At 39.6% G+C, this 14,757-nt stretch overlaps 1 protein-coding gene across 1 annotated transcript in view; it reads left to right on the top strand.

The window, feature by feature from the left end:
- Positions 1-14,757, top strand: part of PRKAR2A (protein kinase cAMP-dependent type II regulatory subunit alpha) — a 65,891-nt gene extending 51,134 nt beyond the window's left edge. The window contains exons 6-11 of the mRNA XM_054837967.1: positions 908-1,061; positions 4,279-4,380; positions 6,196-6,270; positions 8,847-8,912; positions 9,599-9,737; positions 10,280-14,757. Coding sequence (XP_054693942.1) covers positions 908-1,061; positions 4,279-4,380; positions 6,196-6,270; positions 8,847-8,912; positions 9,599-9,737; positions 10,280-10,413 — 670 coding nt within the window. The 3' untranslated portion in view covers positions 10,414-14,757. The remainder of the gene's footprint in view (positions 1-907; positions 1,062-4,278; positions 4,381-6,195; positions 6,271-8,846; positions 8,913-9,598; positions 9,738-10,279) is intronic.

The following is a 14,757-nucleotide window of genomic DNA, read 5'->3' as shown; positions in this document are numbered from 1 at the left end:
TAACCTCTGTTCTTCAGTAGCCACACCTCTGTGAAAACGGTGATGAAATTGTTTGGTTCAACTGTCAGTGTGCTTGGAGCTGCAGCATGGTGTGAAGTTGAACTGAGTGATAGAGGTTTTGGTCATAAGGGAGCTATTAGACAAATACCAGGTGAGAAATAGTTCCGTGGTTGCCTCTGGAGATCTCTGCGCCACAGTGCATAATACTCCTGAACTAGCTTTAAAGCCTCCAGCTTGAGGATCAGTATGTGCTACTTACAATGAGACTGGTCAGTTAGCACTGCAGAACTCACTCAGTATCTTGGGTATGTAAAGAAAGGCCCTTTCTGTGATCTTTGTGCATCCCTGTTGTCTATAGAAGAGCTGGATAGTTTGAATCTAGCATAGGCATGTGCAGATACAAGGTACAATTGTATCTTGGAGTTATGATATAGGCATACCTTTAAGCTGGAGTTGAGGCAAAACCATACGAAGAGGCGAGAGGTTGGATGGAGTTTATCGCAAAGGTACTGCAGCAGTGATGTCACTGAGAAAACGGGTAATAGAGGTTATAGGTGGATTCAAGTCACTCTAGAGAGGCCTCACTGGATAATACTCATACTGTTAAAGATGATGAAATTACCTGTCGCCCTGGTCAGAATGCTTACAATAGCAATGTCAAAATGCTGTGCAGAGGAAAGCAAGTAGATCCAGGCCAGATCTACCAGGAGTGAAATGCTTTATTAAGAGAATTATTGTGAAAATAGTGTAGATTGAAGCAGCTTAGTATCAGACAAACAGAAAGCTCAATAAAACATGTTCCATCTCACCCAGCAATAAGAGGACTACTTGTATAACAGCAAAAAGCTGGTTTTTATGATCTGTCCTGAAATGTGTACTAAAAAGCATCTACTCTATTGTTTTCCAGGGGATTGTATGATATTGTTGTAGCAAAGGACAACCAGTCACGCTGTGTGGGCCGCTATGACAATCATGGCAGTTTTGGGGAACTGGCGTTGATGTACAACACTCCGAGAGCTGCCACCATTGTTGCCACAACAGAAGGAGCCCTTTGGGGACTGGTAAGAAAAGGAAATTGCTCTCATCTGCATAACATTTTAAACACTAACTCACCATATCCAGTGCTTCTCTGGGTATGTACTCCTTGTGCTAATAGCTATTTTATCATGATCTGTTATCTCGCCTCCTGGCATAAGAGATCCATTGTGCAAATCTTTTTGGCCACCTTTCTAGAACAACTTGTCTGTAAAAAATTATATCGCTAGTTTTATCTGTTCCTTTATTATTCTGCATTTGCTGTAATCGTGGCTTTTGTTAGGGAAACAAACCCTGGTTTTGTTTTCATCCTGCAGAGGACAGTGGAGACGTTAATGCACATATTTTATGGAAGGGGGAAATGGTATCTAAATGATGTTCTTTATTTTCAGCTCCCTTTCCTACCATTTTGTCTGCTTTAAGGGGAATGGGAAGGTGTTAAATATCTTCTTCAAATTACTGACATCCTCAAGAGCTAGGAAAACTGCCCAAAGCTTTGTTTACCTTCAAAATAAACTGTCATGATGTTTCTGGTCCCTTTATGTTACCCTGGAAGAGGTTCTCAGGTCAGCATGACCTATGAGATACCAAACTAAATGATGCTGTTGCTTTGTCTCTAGCCCAGCAGTGTTGAATGTGAAGCTGTAGACATTAGTTTCCTTTTTTAGTTCTTTTCTCTGTACTATTTGGATAGGGTTATTTTCACAGTGCTCCCCTACTCATCTGTGAGGGCTCCCATAATAAGTGGATTGTGTGATCAACGAAGCCTTTGAAGCCAGAAGTGTTGTATGCTGTGTGCGCTGGGCTCCTCGGCAACTATCGCTGGGGGTTGACCATGTGTTGTGACCTTGATTATAGGACTGATAAGCCGCTACATGCGGCGTGCTTATGCAATCTCTGCACTTGCTGGGAAAACTGACTTCTGACTTCCCATTTCATTGTGAGCTGAAAGAAAAGATTTTGGTAAATCAACCAGGGAGTAATGTCAGAATCTACTTTCTTGAACAAGATAGAACAAAGCAGCTACCTACAAACTGAGCTCATTCATAAAAGGAAGAAAATGAGAAGATGGTTCTTTGTTCCAGTTTGCCTTTGAAAAGAACTGCACAAATTGGGTTAATTTGGGGGTTGTTTTTTCTGTGATTATATTCACTTAATTAGCAAGGTGTAGTTGAAGAGGGACCTCTTGCTAGTCATCTGTCCTGTAGATATTTTATTAACTAAGGCTGCATTTCCTGCCTAAAACTTCGGTTATTTCTTCCAGTTATTCTGTCGTTGCCATGTTTTATTGCACTATTTTGTGCCTGATGTAATTTAAACATATTTTTATTAGTCTGCAGAAGTCATTGCTAAAGCTCATGGGTTATCTGCAGTTTAGGAAATGTGGATTACTCCTGCTGCATTGCAGACTTAGGCCAACAAAAGCCTGGAAGGCTCAGGCACAAAGCAGTTATCAAACATGGGGGTCTCCTGCAACAGAGAAATATCCTCAGCCTTTGCAACTGAACCTGTCTGGGGAAAACCTCATGATCACACATACTTCCTTCACTGCTCTGCCTTTGTTGTTCAAATGCTGCTGCTTCTCCTCCCTCACTGATACTCTCAAACAAATGAATTCTGATTTTTTTTTAATGCTTTTACAATTTCCCTGACCACCTTCTGCACCTTTCTGCTCCTCCAAACATGTACATTTGAAGAGACTTCTGCCACTGAAGAATTTCTTTAAAAAAAAAAAACCAAAGCACAACAAAAACCAAAACCAGTTCCCCCATGCTTTATCAACACTTGTTCTTCTTTGGGTAACAGTAATACCATTCTTCCCTTCATCTTTCACCTCCTTCAACTTTTATATGTCACTAGTGTCACCTGTATCATCATTGTTTCAAGTGACAAGTATTTTCAGCCTGCATCGCATAAAACTGTTCACTTTCTTGAAAATACCTCTTCACCTCACAATGTCACTCGCTGCTAAGGTATGAGTTGGTTTTCAGAAAATGAGATCCAGAGGAATGGCTCTCAGGACTGGATGTTTCTGCTAATTGTGGTACGTGTAAGCTTAAAAGATTCTTCTTTTTTTTTTTTTTTTTTTTTGTACCATTTTCCTAGCCGAATTTCTGCACCTTTCCTCCGACTTTTTGTTTTTGATTTTTACACTTACGGCCGCATGTTGTGCAAGGTAAACTCTGCAACTCTCACTCTGTTCATAATTTAGTGCTGATCCTAACAGGGACCATGGGCATTACTGTAATACAAATGCTAACAAAAATACCCGGTGGGCAATTGCCCTTCTGCTTAACCCGGACATGCTGTTCAGTTTCAGCCCTCTTGTGGCCTTTCTCATCGCTGTTTGCCAGTAGTTGAGCCCTGCCTTTTCTGTGTGGAAATAAAAAGCATTTTGCTAAGATCTCTGACAGTCAACTCTCAAATATGTCTGCCGTTGCAGGTCCTGAGGCAGGAGCTGTGGTTAGCTGGGCGAGCTTGCCTTCACTCGGGCACGTAGTGCCGCCCTGTGGCCACGGAGCCTGCACATCGCTACCTGCTGCCTGGGGAAAAGATCAGAGCAGGAAGGGTTGGGAATCTTGTCCAATATTTGGGCTTCAAAAACAAACCAAACAATTTTTCCATCAGGAAGGTGTTTATGGTACAAGATGGCAGTTAGGAAGTAGTCATTACAAAATCTGCCTCTTGGATCCTAGAAGGTGGAGGAATGAATCAAGCCTGTTGCTGTTGGATACTCTGTTCCTGATCTCTTTAAGACCAGTATAAATTCCAAATTATTTTTGACATCTGTGACTCAAGTAGAGAAGAGTCCAATTTGGACTTAATCCTGCTGTTGCCTTAACAAATAAGTGTTGGAAATGCCAGTTTCCAAATGGGTTCAGGAGGAGGAGCATAACTTCTTTATTGTATGTGGAAACATGAAGGATACATTAATAAACAGTCAGACAAAACCCAAAAACTCTACCTGGAAAAACAGTACAAGATAGACTAAAAATGGAATTCTTAAATGCTTATCTGAGAAGGACCAGGTCTTACAGCTCCCTGTTTTTCAATTTGTTATTGCAGCAAGTACTCTCATAAGAGCTGTTACGATCCCCATTGTGATGGACATGGTATCATTTTAACAGCTAGCTGCTCAAACCCAGTGTTTGTTGCAAATACTAGTTCTTATTTGTCAGTTCTTTAAACAGGGAGCATTTTAGTCGAGAGGATTAATGTATTTCTCTGTGCTGTTTCTTGCAGGATCGAGTGACATTCAGAAGAATTATATTGAAAAACAATGCAAAGAAGAGGAAGACATATGAATTATTTATTGAGTCTGTGCCCCTTCTTAAATCCTTGGAGGTAAAGCCTCTCTGACATCTGCATCAAATTCATGCGTTAGCATTAGCTCCACAGTCAGTGTTTCTGCTATATCAGAAATCTGTGTCATTTTTGCTTAGAACAAAATTTTAAGAGCTGCTTTGGTATCACGTTTACTGTAATTTGCATTGTTGAAGTTGTACACTGTTTGTTTTTTTTTTTTTCATATCCTTTGTTCACAGTGAGCAATTTGCTGGTTTTTTTATCTTGGTCTGTGTAAAGATTAAAAAAAAAAAATCACAAAACAAAACACATCTCTAAATATGTCAGAACAGGTATTAAAGTGAAAATTGGAACTCAGGGCTGTGGTTCCCTTTGAGGGTGTGATACTGAAGTAATGATACAATCACTGGGATATTTGGCCTTTATCAGCCATGAATGATTTTAAATTTGAGACAAAGATGTGGGCTGCAGTAAATCTTGCTTTAACCTTAACCGATACTCAGGAGGTAAACTAATAGGCTAAAGGGAAGCACTGCTACCTGGGAACAAAACAACCAGGAAGATGTCATGTTGACATGTGTGGTGCATGACTTTAGGAACAATATGTAAATTGTCACTTCTAAGCTATTGATTCAGCCTGGATCTTCAGAGGGCTCTTGGAGCCATGCCAAACTGCTCTGAAATTAGTATGTGTCTCTCTGCCTTACACCGTAACTTGCCGTTTGTTTTCTCATCATAAGGATATTTTTCAGCATTAATCTTTAGTATTTGAGAAGAGCTTTTAATCCCTTTGAGAGAAGATTACAAAATTGCAAAGTGTCATTAGGTGTGAATAGCAACCTCTAATATATATTATTTTGGACATATGTTGGTAGCTGTGGAATGGGTAAATTGCACAACACCTTCTCCCTCAGTGCCTGGCTTAAACTAGTTGCAGCAATGTGACTTTTTTGAGCACAAAAATGACTCATAAATATTTAAAGTTATAGGAAAAATAACTCATTAGCAGTGGATAGCTTTTTGCATGACACACTGCAGTTGAATCATGCGTGGATCAGAATTTTCTCAAACATGGTCTAGGTTGAGGTGCATTTGTGGAATGAATGGATTACAATTGAATCATCCGAGATATTAATTTTAACTGCAGGATTTTCTTCCTTTTTTAATATGTTTTTTATACTGCTCTGAACCAATAAAATTGTTCTGTGGTGTTCTGGATGGGCAGTGGGGCACATTGGAGATAAATTTAACTGTTCTTTCTCCCTGTTTATAAAGACTTGGGCATGTTTCAGTGCGTGTCAGATTAGTACCTCTTGCCCTTGCTGCTGGGCATCCTGTTGCAGTGCCTGCTTACAATTTAGAGCCAGTATCCTTTTCATATCCCTTTCCTCTCTCCATTCTAGGAATGAGTTCTGGGACACAAAAACTCCCACATATTCAAGTATATGGTGATTAAAATACTTTGAAAATGTGTTACTGGTGTTTCTTATTGACATTTGTTCTTAGAAAGTTTATGACATTTTTCTGAGTGTTTTCTTCAAATTTCAACTGAATCTTAGAGGAAGTGATTTATTTCTTTTTCCGTTTGGTCTAAACCAGCCAAATCAGTTATCTGTTAGCTTTGGGGGTAAGAAAAGCGCATGGATGGGACACCAGACAATTTTCTTTTCCTACTGATTATGCTAGTCTTGAAAGCTGTGGTGCAGTACAATGTCATTGTAGGAGTTGGTTTTTTCAATACCCAGATACTGCATGTTTGTGTGTCTAGTGAATGCCTCTTCATTTCAGGGCTACAGAGTTTACCAGAGGTGTACTGTAATAGATGATTATGTTTAATTTTCCTCTTTGTTCCAGGCATCAGAGCGAATGAAGATAGTGGATGTTATAGGGGAGAAGGTGTATCAAGATGGGGAACGTATCATTTCTCAGGTACTCGAAGTCTGAATTTCTCTTTATCATTCTCCTTTCTATGCTTCTTTTTTCCTTTTTGGAATTGACTTATAGAAGAATCCTATTACTTGGACCAACTTGACATCACTTACTCTTTTAATATTTCCAATTTATTTAACCACTTCTTGAATGGTGGGGAATGGCCAGTGTGTTTTTGCTACAATTTTATTCTACTATTTCAGCTTCTGGATTTTTCTTCTCTCATCTGTTTGTTTTTAATAAATGGTCTTTGCAAGGTTTCAAGAAGAGTATGCCTTAAGAAGCTGAAATTAAATGTCTGTCTGTGCAATTTTCCATGAAAGCCCCCAGCTAGACTTTTCATAGGCACCTAAGGCCAGATTAAAGCAGGAGTCACAAGCATGTAGTGAAGTCATCTCTAATTCCTAGGTCTAACTAAACAACGAAACCAAACAATTCAACAGGAGTATGATTTGGATGAAACTAAATGATGTCATTTGGAGTATTTGACTAGTTAGACCCAACTCATTTAACTATTCTAAGAAACTATTGGGGTTAATTAAAACCACTGTTTTTCCTGATGCTCTTAAAAGGAGTATTTCAATGGTGGAGTAGTCTAGCTTCAATCGACAGCCTTTAGTTGTTGGTATATGTTTTGTCTGCTGTAGTAAGATTAAGGCCAGAGTGGTGGAACATGAAGCTGGACAAACTCAAGCTAAAGCTGGGGGATTTTTTTGGCTGCGACACAAATAACTTTTTGGAACACTGTTGCTGATGAAACACTGGAATTTTGCATCAAGTTTAGCTTGGGGTTGCTTTGTTTGTTGCAAAAGTGCTCCAGTTCAAGTAGAAGTTAATGTAAGAAAGTCCTTGGCTTACATGAAATTGCAGGTTTTGATCACAACCGTTGTCTGCTTTTATAAACAGAATATGACTCCTTGATAATGTCTTGAATAATTAATCTTAATTGCCTTGAATGTCAGATAACTCTGAATGTAGGAAACCTTAATTTGCTGATAACCAAATACTGCCAAATTACTTCTTTCCAAAAATACCCTCAATTTTGTAAGTTAAATCTTGTTGCTTAAGACCCTGAGAAAACTGAACTGTCAGCAAAATCAAAGTTTATAAATCAGTCTCAAAACTGGGAACCCATGCAATCAGTGATCCAATTATGCAGTTGGTTTTAATCTTTTGTAATAACTGAATTAAGGACAAGGATGTAATTATCTTTAAAAGGAAGATTAATAGTCTGGATAGGTCTGGGTGATGGTAATACGCTGCTAAAGATGATGAAATTTTATGCTTGTAAAAGATGTGATAGCTCTTACGTTACAGCAGTTGCATCGATACCATGAACCCCATTTCTCTTGTGGGTAATTTTACATTTTAATGATCTTTCTGGAATTTGACCCTTCAGTTAAGGGCAGTATGCTTTAAAGTACTTGTAAATTGTTAGTGCCTATGTTACGAGGTTGTTTCCCACTCAGTTTGTTTTCATTCCTTTAAAAAAAAATAAAATGCTCTTTCAGTATTTACTCTTTCAGGAGTGTGCCGAGTGCATTAGTTCATGTTGTGATAGATGGCAACAGTGAATGAAAGGCTTTGTGCTGGATGGTCTATGACCATCCCCTGGAAGCTTAGCTAAGGGCCTAATTTCTTCTGTAACTCCATGTTTAAATCTTGCATCATCTTATCTCAGCCCATGTTTCATACTCCAGTCGTAATCATCTCTCTCCATCCTCCCCATCACACTCATATTCTCCTTGCCCAATTGACTTAATGTCAGATTTATCTCTCTCCTCACATTTTCATAATTGTTTGGGTTTTTTTCTTTTTTGCTGAGCTGCTTCCATTCCTTTATCGGTTCCTTATTCAGACTGTGTCTCTGTGAAACCTTTAGTCCCTTTGCTTCTGATTCACAGCAGGAGGCATGTGCCAGCTCTCCGCTCTGACTTCCAGTCCTATACCAAGCCCACAGGGGTTGCCACAGAGAGGGAAACTCCTCTCTGTCATAACTAAAACTTTAAAAAATATTAAGTCCTGGCAAAGCTCTCCAGAGCAGGTGTAAATGATGATCTGTTGAAGGTCTGCAATCTATGTTCATGCTCCTCAAATACAGCCATTCTGGGTTCTGCTGGTCTCCCGCTATTTTACCCTGGATTGACTGAGCTCATACTTAGTTTAATGGGTCCTTCTTCCTACTGACATCTAGAAATGCGGTCACTAAATTGGTGTTTTATTAAAACTTGCTTCTGGAAATCTTAGGCCCTGCTTAGTTTCACTAACTATCAGATACTTCCATCAGAATCAGAAGATTTGCATTTAAGTGATTTTGTTATATATCGTCAATCTCCTTTGCTTTTTCCTTTCCACCTGCCCTCTCACCGAATGATGTGTACTACTAGTTCCTTCCCCTGTGGGTTCCTCTAGCATATTACCTAACCAGTCACCTTTTAGTGTTAAGACTTTGAGTGTTCGTCAATTCCAGCAGCTTTTTGCACAAGGCCTAGTTCAGAGTCAGTGCTTTAATACCACTTATACATACTTTTACAGTAAACTAAAAAATAATTTGTTTTACCTTTTCCTCTTCACAGGGCGATAAAGCAGATTGTTTTTACATTGTAGAATCCGGTGAAGTAAAAATCTTGATTAAAAGCAAGGTGAGTTCAGATTGGATGATTAGGCTTTAGGTCAATCCTGGATTTGATTAATACAAGTGGTGTGAAAAAGCCTACCCTGACTTATTTTAAGATAGTATTTTATGATATTTATCATCGTCACTCGTGTGATGTAGGTTGTAAATCCCCATACCTGTTCTGAAGAGGCCAGAAGTCCCTTTACTAAAGCTGGAAAGTCTTTTGCTTGTATCTGCTTCTCTGCAAACTAACCTGATCTACTCTCTCTGGCCTTAAGGATGGAGATGAATTTTTTTTCCTAGGATTATAGCAAACTGCACCTTCCAAAACCTGGGGTCTATTATGTCTAGTGACATACTAGACTTTGGCATTTGAACGGATCTCTGTACGGTCTGAAGCAGCCTTACGGAACAACATGTTGTGCATGATCAAACCTGTGTTAGGCTAATGTAGTAGCAGTTCCCAAAGCTGTAACAGTAAATATCTGTCAATCTCACAACATGTGGGCTGGCATACGCTTTTCTTATCAAACTTCTAATTGAACAAGCTGTTAAGGTGTTCTGCCAGTACAGAGCAGAATGTTTGGGACTTGCTAGTTTAAAAGCCTTAAACCAATGAGCTGTTGCACATCTGTAAGATACCTGGGATTAACTGCAGCCTTGTACGAAGACAGAACTGTATGCAAATAATTAAAATGTACTGTTTGACAGACTATGACAAGTAAAGAAGCTAACCAAGAAGTGGAGATTGCCCGGTGTCACAGAGGGCAGTATTTTGGAGAACTTGCACTTGTTACCAACAAACCCAGAGCAGCCTCTGCCTATGCTGTTGGGGAGGTCAAATGTTTAGGTAAGCAGACGTTCTGTGTTTCTAGTTACCCTTTTTTGGTCTTTGCTTGTTTTGTGGACCATGCCTGAGCGAGCAGCTATTCAAAACCTAGCAGCCTTTTGGTAACTGGCGGTCAGACACACGAAGCTAGGAGCATGGGTTGGAGCGGATCTCCACGTTGAAGCTTGAGTGGCACCGCTGCTTCCTTCCAGCAGATTCTATTTTTTCTGCTTGTGTGGCCTGTACCTTTTGAAGGGGTAAGTAGCATCAGCTTCTTGTCTACAGCTTGTTTGTCTCACACAGCTTTCGAGTGACCTTTCAGTGCCAGTGTGGTGTGTGTTTGGCTTCTGTATTTATCCTTGAGGTCAGATGTGTATTTCATTAATCCTGTTTTTCCAAATAACAGTACAGAGGGAAATGAGAATATGATTTCTGTGGCTTCTATTGAAGCCCCAAACCTGAATGGGCTGGACTGGAGGTCTGTGTTCTGAGTTCAAAAAATAGATCGGTGTGTGGTGTCCTTTTTGACAAACGATCTTGTTTTTGCTTGTGTTCCTTTGCAGTCATGGATGTGCAAGCATTTGAGAGGTTGCTTGGACCCTGTATGGACATTATGAAGAGGAATATAACACATTATGAGGAGCAGCTGGTGGCAATGTTTGGCTCTAGCATGGACCTTTTGGATCCAGGAAATTAGGCACAGGGTACCTCAATGCCTTCTTAGTTCAAGACACAGAAAAGCCTCCTATCAGCAACACAACTCACAAGGAAAATGGACACTACGGAACAGTTACTGCTGCTGTCTTCTTGGGCATTTTAGAAACCATAAACAAGTCTCAGCACAGATGGATTGCTCACTCCCTGCCTCCACTTTGCTGCTGATACTTCATTATTAGACCTAGATTAAAGATGATTCTAACCCTATGTTCACTTACTTGGTTAAGAATGGCATCTGTCCAACAATTCAAGTGCCTGATAGGAAACCCAAAGTGTGCAAGGTAGAGAAGCCTCCTTCCTTCCGATGTTACTGTTGGGATAAATTTTCAGATCAGATTGTGTAGTGGGAGGTTGCCTGCTCTGCAGAGGCACCCTGTGGGGAGTATGAGCCTTTTACGGGCTTTTTACCTTAATCGGATGCTTTCCTTACACAATGTCAAATTTGCTTTCAATTGTAGCATCTGGGTTTGAAGTCCAAAATATCAATGGAGCCAATTAATAAGGTGGCACTGAAGTTTTCTTCCACCTGCCAAAAGCAGCAGGTACTATAGCTCTTTAAACCAAGTAAATCGAGCTGGGGACATGGGAGAGTCTGCTTAGCAACAAAATGCAGAAGATGAAGCATTACTATATTTTTAAGTGTTTTCTGATCAGCAAAGGAAATTGGTTTATTCTATGCTGCCCAAAAAAGTGCAGTGGTTCAGATCAAATGGCCTGAAGGTGTCATAATTGTCATCTCCCCAAATTTGCTCCTTGGTACTGACACAGTACATTTTATTGTGGTGAGATCACAATATATGACCTTTTCTTGCCTACAGAGATCTTTATACTACTAGATTTCCCAGGGCGCTGTTGTTGACTTGGGTCAGTTTTAAAGCTTTTTAAGGAGGTGAATGTTTTATAATTTAAATGAAGACTACTTCTGTACTTATTTACAGGAGCTTCCCCCAGTCCTAACATTTCACAGTATTCTAACTTCATTAGGCACTTGGATGCTTCCAAATACCACGTTGATTTGCTAAACTTTTGAAAAGTTGGCAACATTTGACTTTGTAAAGCAAATGTCTTTGCTAACTATGTAGTTGGTGTGTTTGAGGAGTCTTTTTGGTTTAGGTGATAACTAAGCTAATGATGTTTATCTGAAATACCTGTTAAATTTGCAGCATTTATTAGGTAGATTCTATTTCTATAGCTTTAATGACCTTAATTGGCATACTGCTGAGATTTTATCAGAGTATTATCTAAATAAGAATCAGACCATAAGAAGGACATTTTTATGGTGTACAAACAGAATATTTATATTAAGACATTGAATTTGTAGGTTATAAATCTAGTGACCCTTTGAATTGACATTCTTCTGCAGCTCATGCAAAACTTACTGGTGTTTTATGGGGTTATAAAATTTTAATTGTGGATGCTAGTATAACAGAACCTGCTCTTTTTATTCATGGCCATGTGAGCAAGAACAGAAAGATGCTAATGTTGAATTCCTGCTTCTAGTTATCACAGTGGACATTTGTCTAAGGCACGAGATGCTTAGCTCCAACTCTAAGTTGATTTCTGGACAATTTTCTTCCCTAAATGGATGAGCTCCTCCCAGTTCCTGCAAGTTTGAATGGCTGTTGTCCAGTTACTGTAATTGGAGTCATATTTTTATATAATGCAAATGATTTGTAATGGACACCACTGAACTAGGTGTTTCGTATTATTAAAGTCCTGGTTGTGATGTCTAGTGGCTGTTCTAATTGCATGTATTTTAGAACAGTGAATCTCCCTTGGTTTACTGGGCTGTTTTTTGTTGTAAATTACAGCCAAAGAAGCAGCAGGTATTTCATTCAAGCTTCCAAGGTTTAACACCAAAGACAAAATCATTCTTTTGATTACAGAATTAAAAAAACAAAACAAAACCAACCAAAAAACCCAACACACACACAAAAACCAAACCCAAACAAAAACAAAGAAAAAACAAGGAGGAAAAAAAAGAAAAAAACCCACTCATCAGGTCCTTGCATTGATAACAGATAAAACTTGAAGATACTTTGGGCTCCAAGACAAGAGTCTTTTTGAACCAGCTCATGACTGTCCTGCAAACCAGACATAAACTGGTCTCCAAACCAATATGAGTGTCTGTGCTGCCTAAACTGTCACGTGAGCTAAAAAGAAACTTCTTGTGAATAATCATCAGCTGGCCTTTTTGTGGTGCCCAGGCAGAATATCCTCTCCTTTAGCTGGAGGCACCTGGCAGGTTGGGCTGCCTTACAGATGGATTCTGGTTCTTGCAGCCTTTGGCGCTCTGCAGGACAGGACAGTATACCTCAGCATATGCAAACATGGGCAATTGTTCTGAAGCTTAACCAAAAAACCAGGCAAGGCCGATGTTAGGTTCTTAGAGTAATGCTGCCTGGAAGGGAGGACTTTGATGGCTTCTAGAAGTTAAAGGAAATTATGAGAACGTAAAATCAAAAGATTGGGATCCTGTGTGAGCAAGAACGAGCTTTTGGAGTTCTACCTTTCTCTAGACTTCCTGAAGCAAAGGCATACTGGGCAATGCCATCCTGCATCCAGGATCTGTGTGACATCGTTCTGTGGTGTAGAGAGGCAACCTGACCTTGAGCTGAAAGAGAAGGAGCATGTAAGAAGGCTCGTCCATTTAAAAGCTATAATTTGCAATGTGCCCGATTAGTTTGGTCTGGTTTAACCAACCTGTTCTGTACAATTTTGGAGCATGAAGGTAGTGAGAGAAGCTTGTAGTAAGATACTCAACATTGCCAGGTATCTGATTAGAGCACCAGCACGTGAGTGGCGATACCAAGACCAGGGAGTGAAGTGAGGCACCTGCTTGTAAAGATCTGCCTGCATCACTGATCTCAGCTCATCCCTTTTCACTTTCAATGTTCATTGTGATTGTCGTGGAGAATGAGCCCAGTTTTTTGGGTTTTTTTTGTTGTTACTGCTCAGTGTTCAGTAAATCTGCCATGGAGTCTCTGAAATTGGCAGTACAGAGAGATCTAGTTTTTAATAAAAGAACTCAGCAGCAAAGTGGGCAAAGAGGATAGTGTCTTTGAGACTTAAAGGGGAGAAAAGTCTCTTGTTTGTGATTCCCTGCTTGTGAATGTTGTGAAGTCAGTGAGAGGAGCTTTCAGTGGTCAAATATCCTGGCATGTGGTATTTCTGTTTAATGTCACAGCACAGGTTTCACAATGTAAAAGAATGAAAAAGGGCAAAAGTGCTCTCTTTTTAGAAACAAAAGTGCAAAACTTAAAACTTTAAAACAAAACTTTAAAAACAAAGTGCAATTTTGCACAGAGGGCAAAAAACCGAAACCCCTTTGAATGTCACTTCCATTCTTTCTTTTCCGTTGGCTGAGGGTGGACTCTTGTTCTTGACATGTATTTGTAAACTAGTCTTGCCAAAATACAAACATTTTGGCTTGGGTTTTTTTTTTCACTCCGGATAATTTTTGTTGTTATGGCTATTGCTGATTACTTTCACTTTTTTCAAACCATATATTTTATTTCAAGAGGCCTTCCTTGTGGATTTCCTCCTGACGGTCTGCAGGACTGCACTGCTATTTCAAGATGCAAAAGAAAGTCACTAACCTCATAGGAGAACGCTCAACTCCACTTAGCTGGCTGGAGCTAATAATGCGCTACTAATTTTCCTCTGCTCTGGGGGGCAGGAGGGGAATTAAATCCTGCATAAAGTTGCTACCTCAAGGCTCCAAGTGCTTTTAAAGGTCTTTAACCTGGGAGAATTTAATAAGACAGTTCTTAAAATTGGTCTGTTCTTTTCAGTTAAATGTTTTTTAATTGATTAATTGAGGGACCCTTATTTTAATTCATTTTACATTTATTACCTGATTCTCAAAGGATTAACAGCTGCAAAGTTTGGTTTTGCGCTATAATGTTGAACACGAAAGAAAAAATATCTGCCATATAAAACCATGGTTTTAACAAGTTAAACCACTCTGGGGTTCAGCTTCACTTTTGGTTAATAAAAACCTGACATGTTGTGTCCAGCCTTCCTGTACAATCCTGTGTGTGCTCTTTATTGACTCACTGCAGCTGACACAACCCCCTAGTGCTTTCATCAGGAGTGGACTTCACAGCAGCTAACTGGATTTACTGGAGTGCCTGAGTTAACTGTTGCTTGTGTTATCAGAGCCTTATGGAGAACAGCGCTCGCCCTCTTGCAATAACCAAAAGATTTATACATTACCCGACCACCAAGTTTTGCTGTTTGGTGATAAAATTTTACTAATATCTTAAAAGTAATACCGATTTCTGTAGATATTATTGCTCCCAATAAAAACTGGCTGCTCTGA

Source organism: Grus americana, chromosome 11 (assembly GCF_028858705.1).
Source record: "Grus americana isolate bGruAme1 chromosome 11, bGruAme1.mat, whole genome shotgun sequence".
Classification (NCBI taxonomy): domain Eukaryota; kingdom Metazoa; phylum Chordata; class Aves; order Gruiformes; family Gruidae; genus Grus; species Grus americana.
This window is presented reverse-complemented; position numbering and strand designations above follow the sequence as displayed.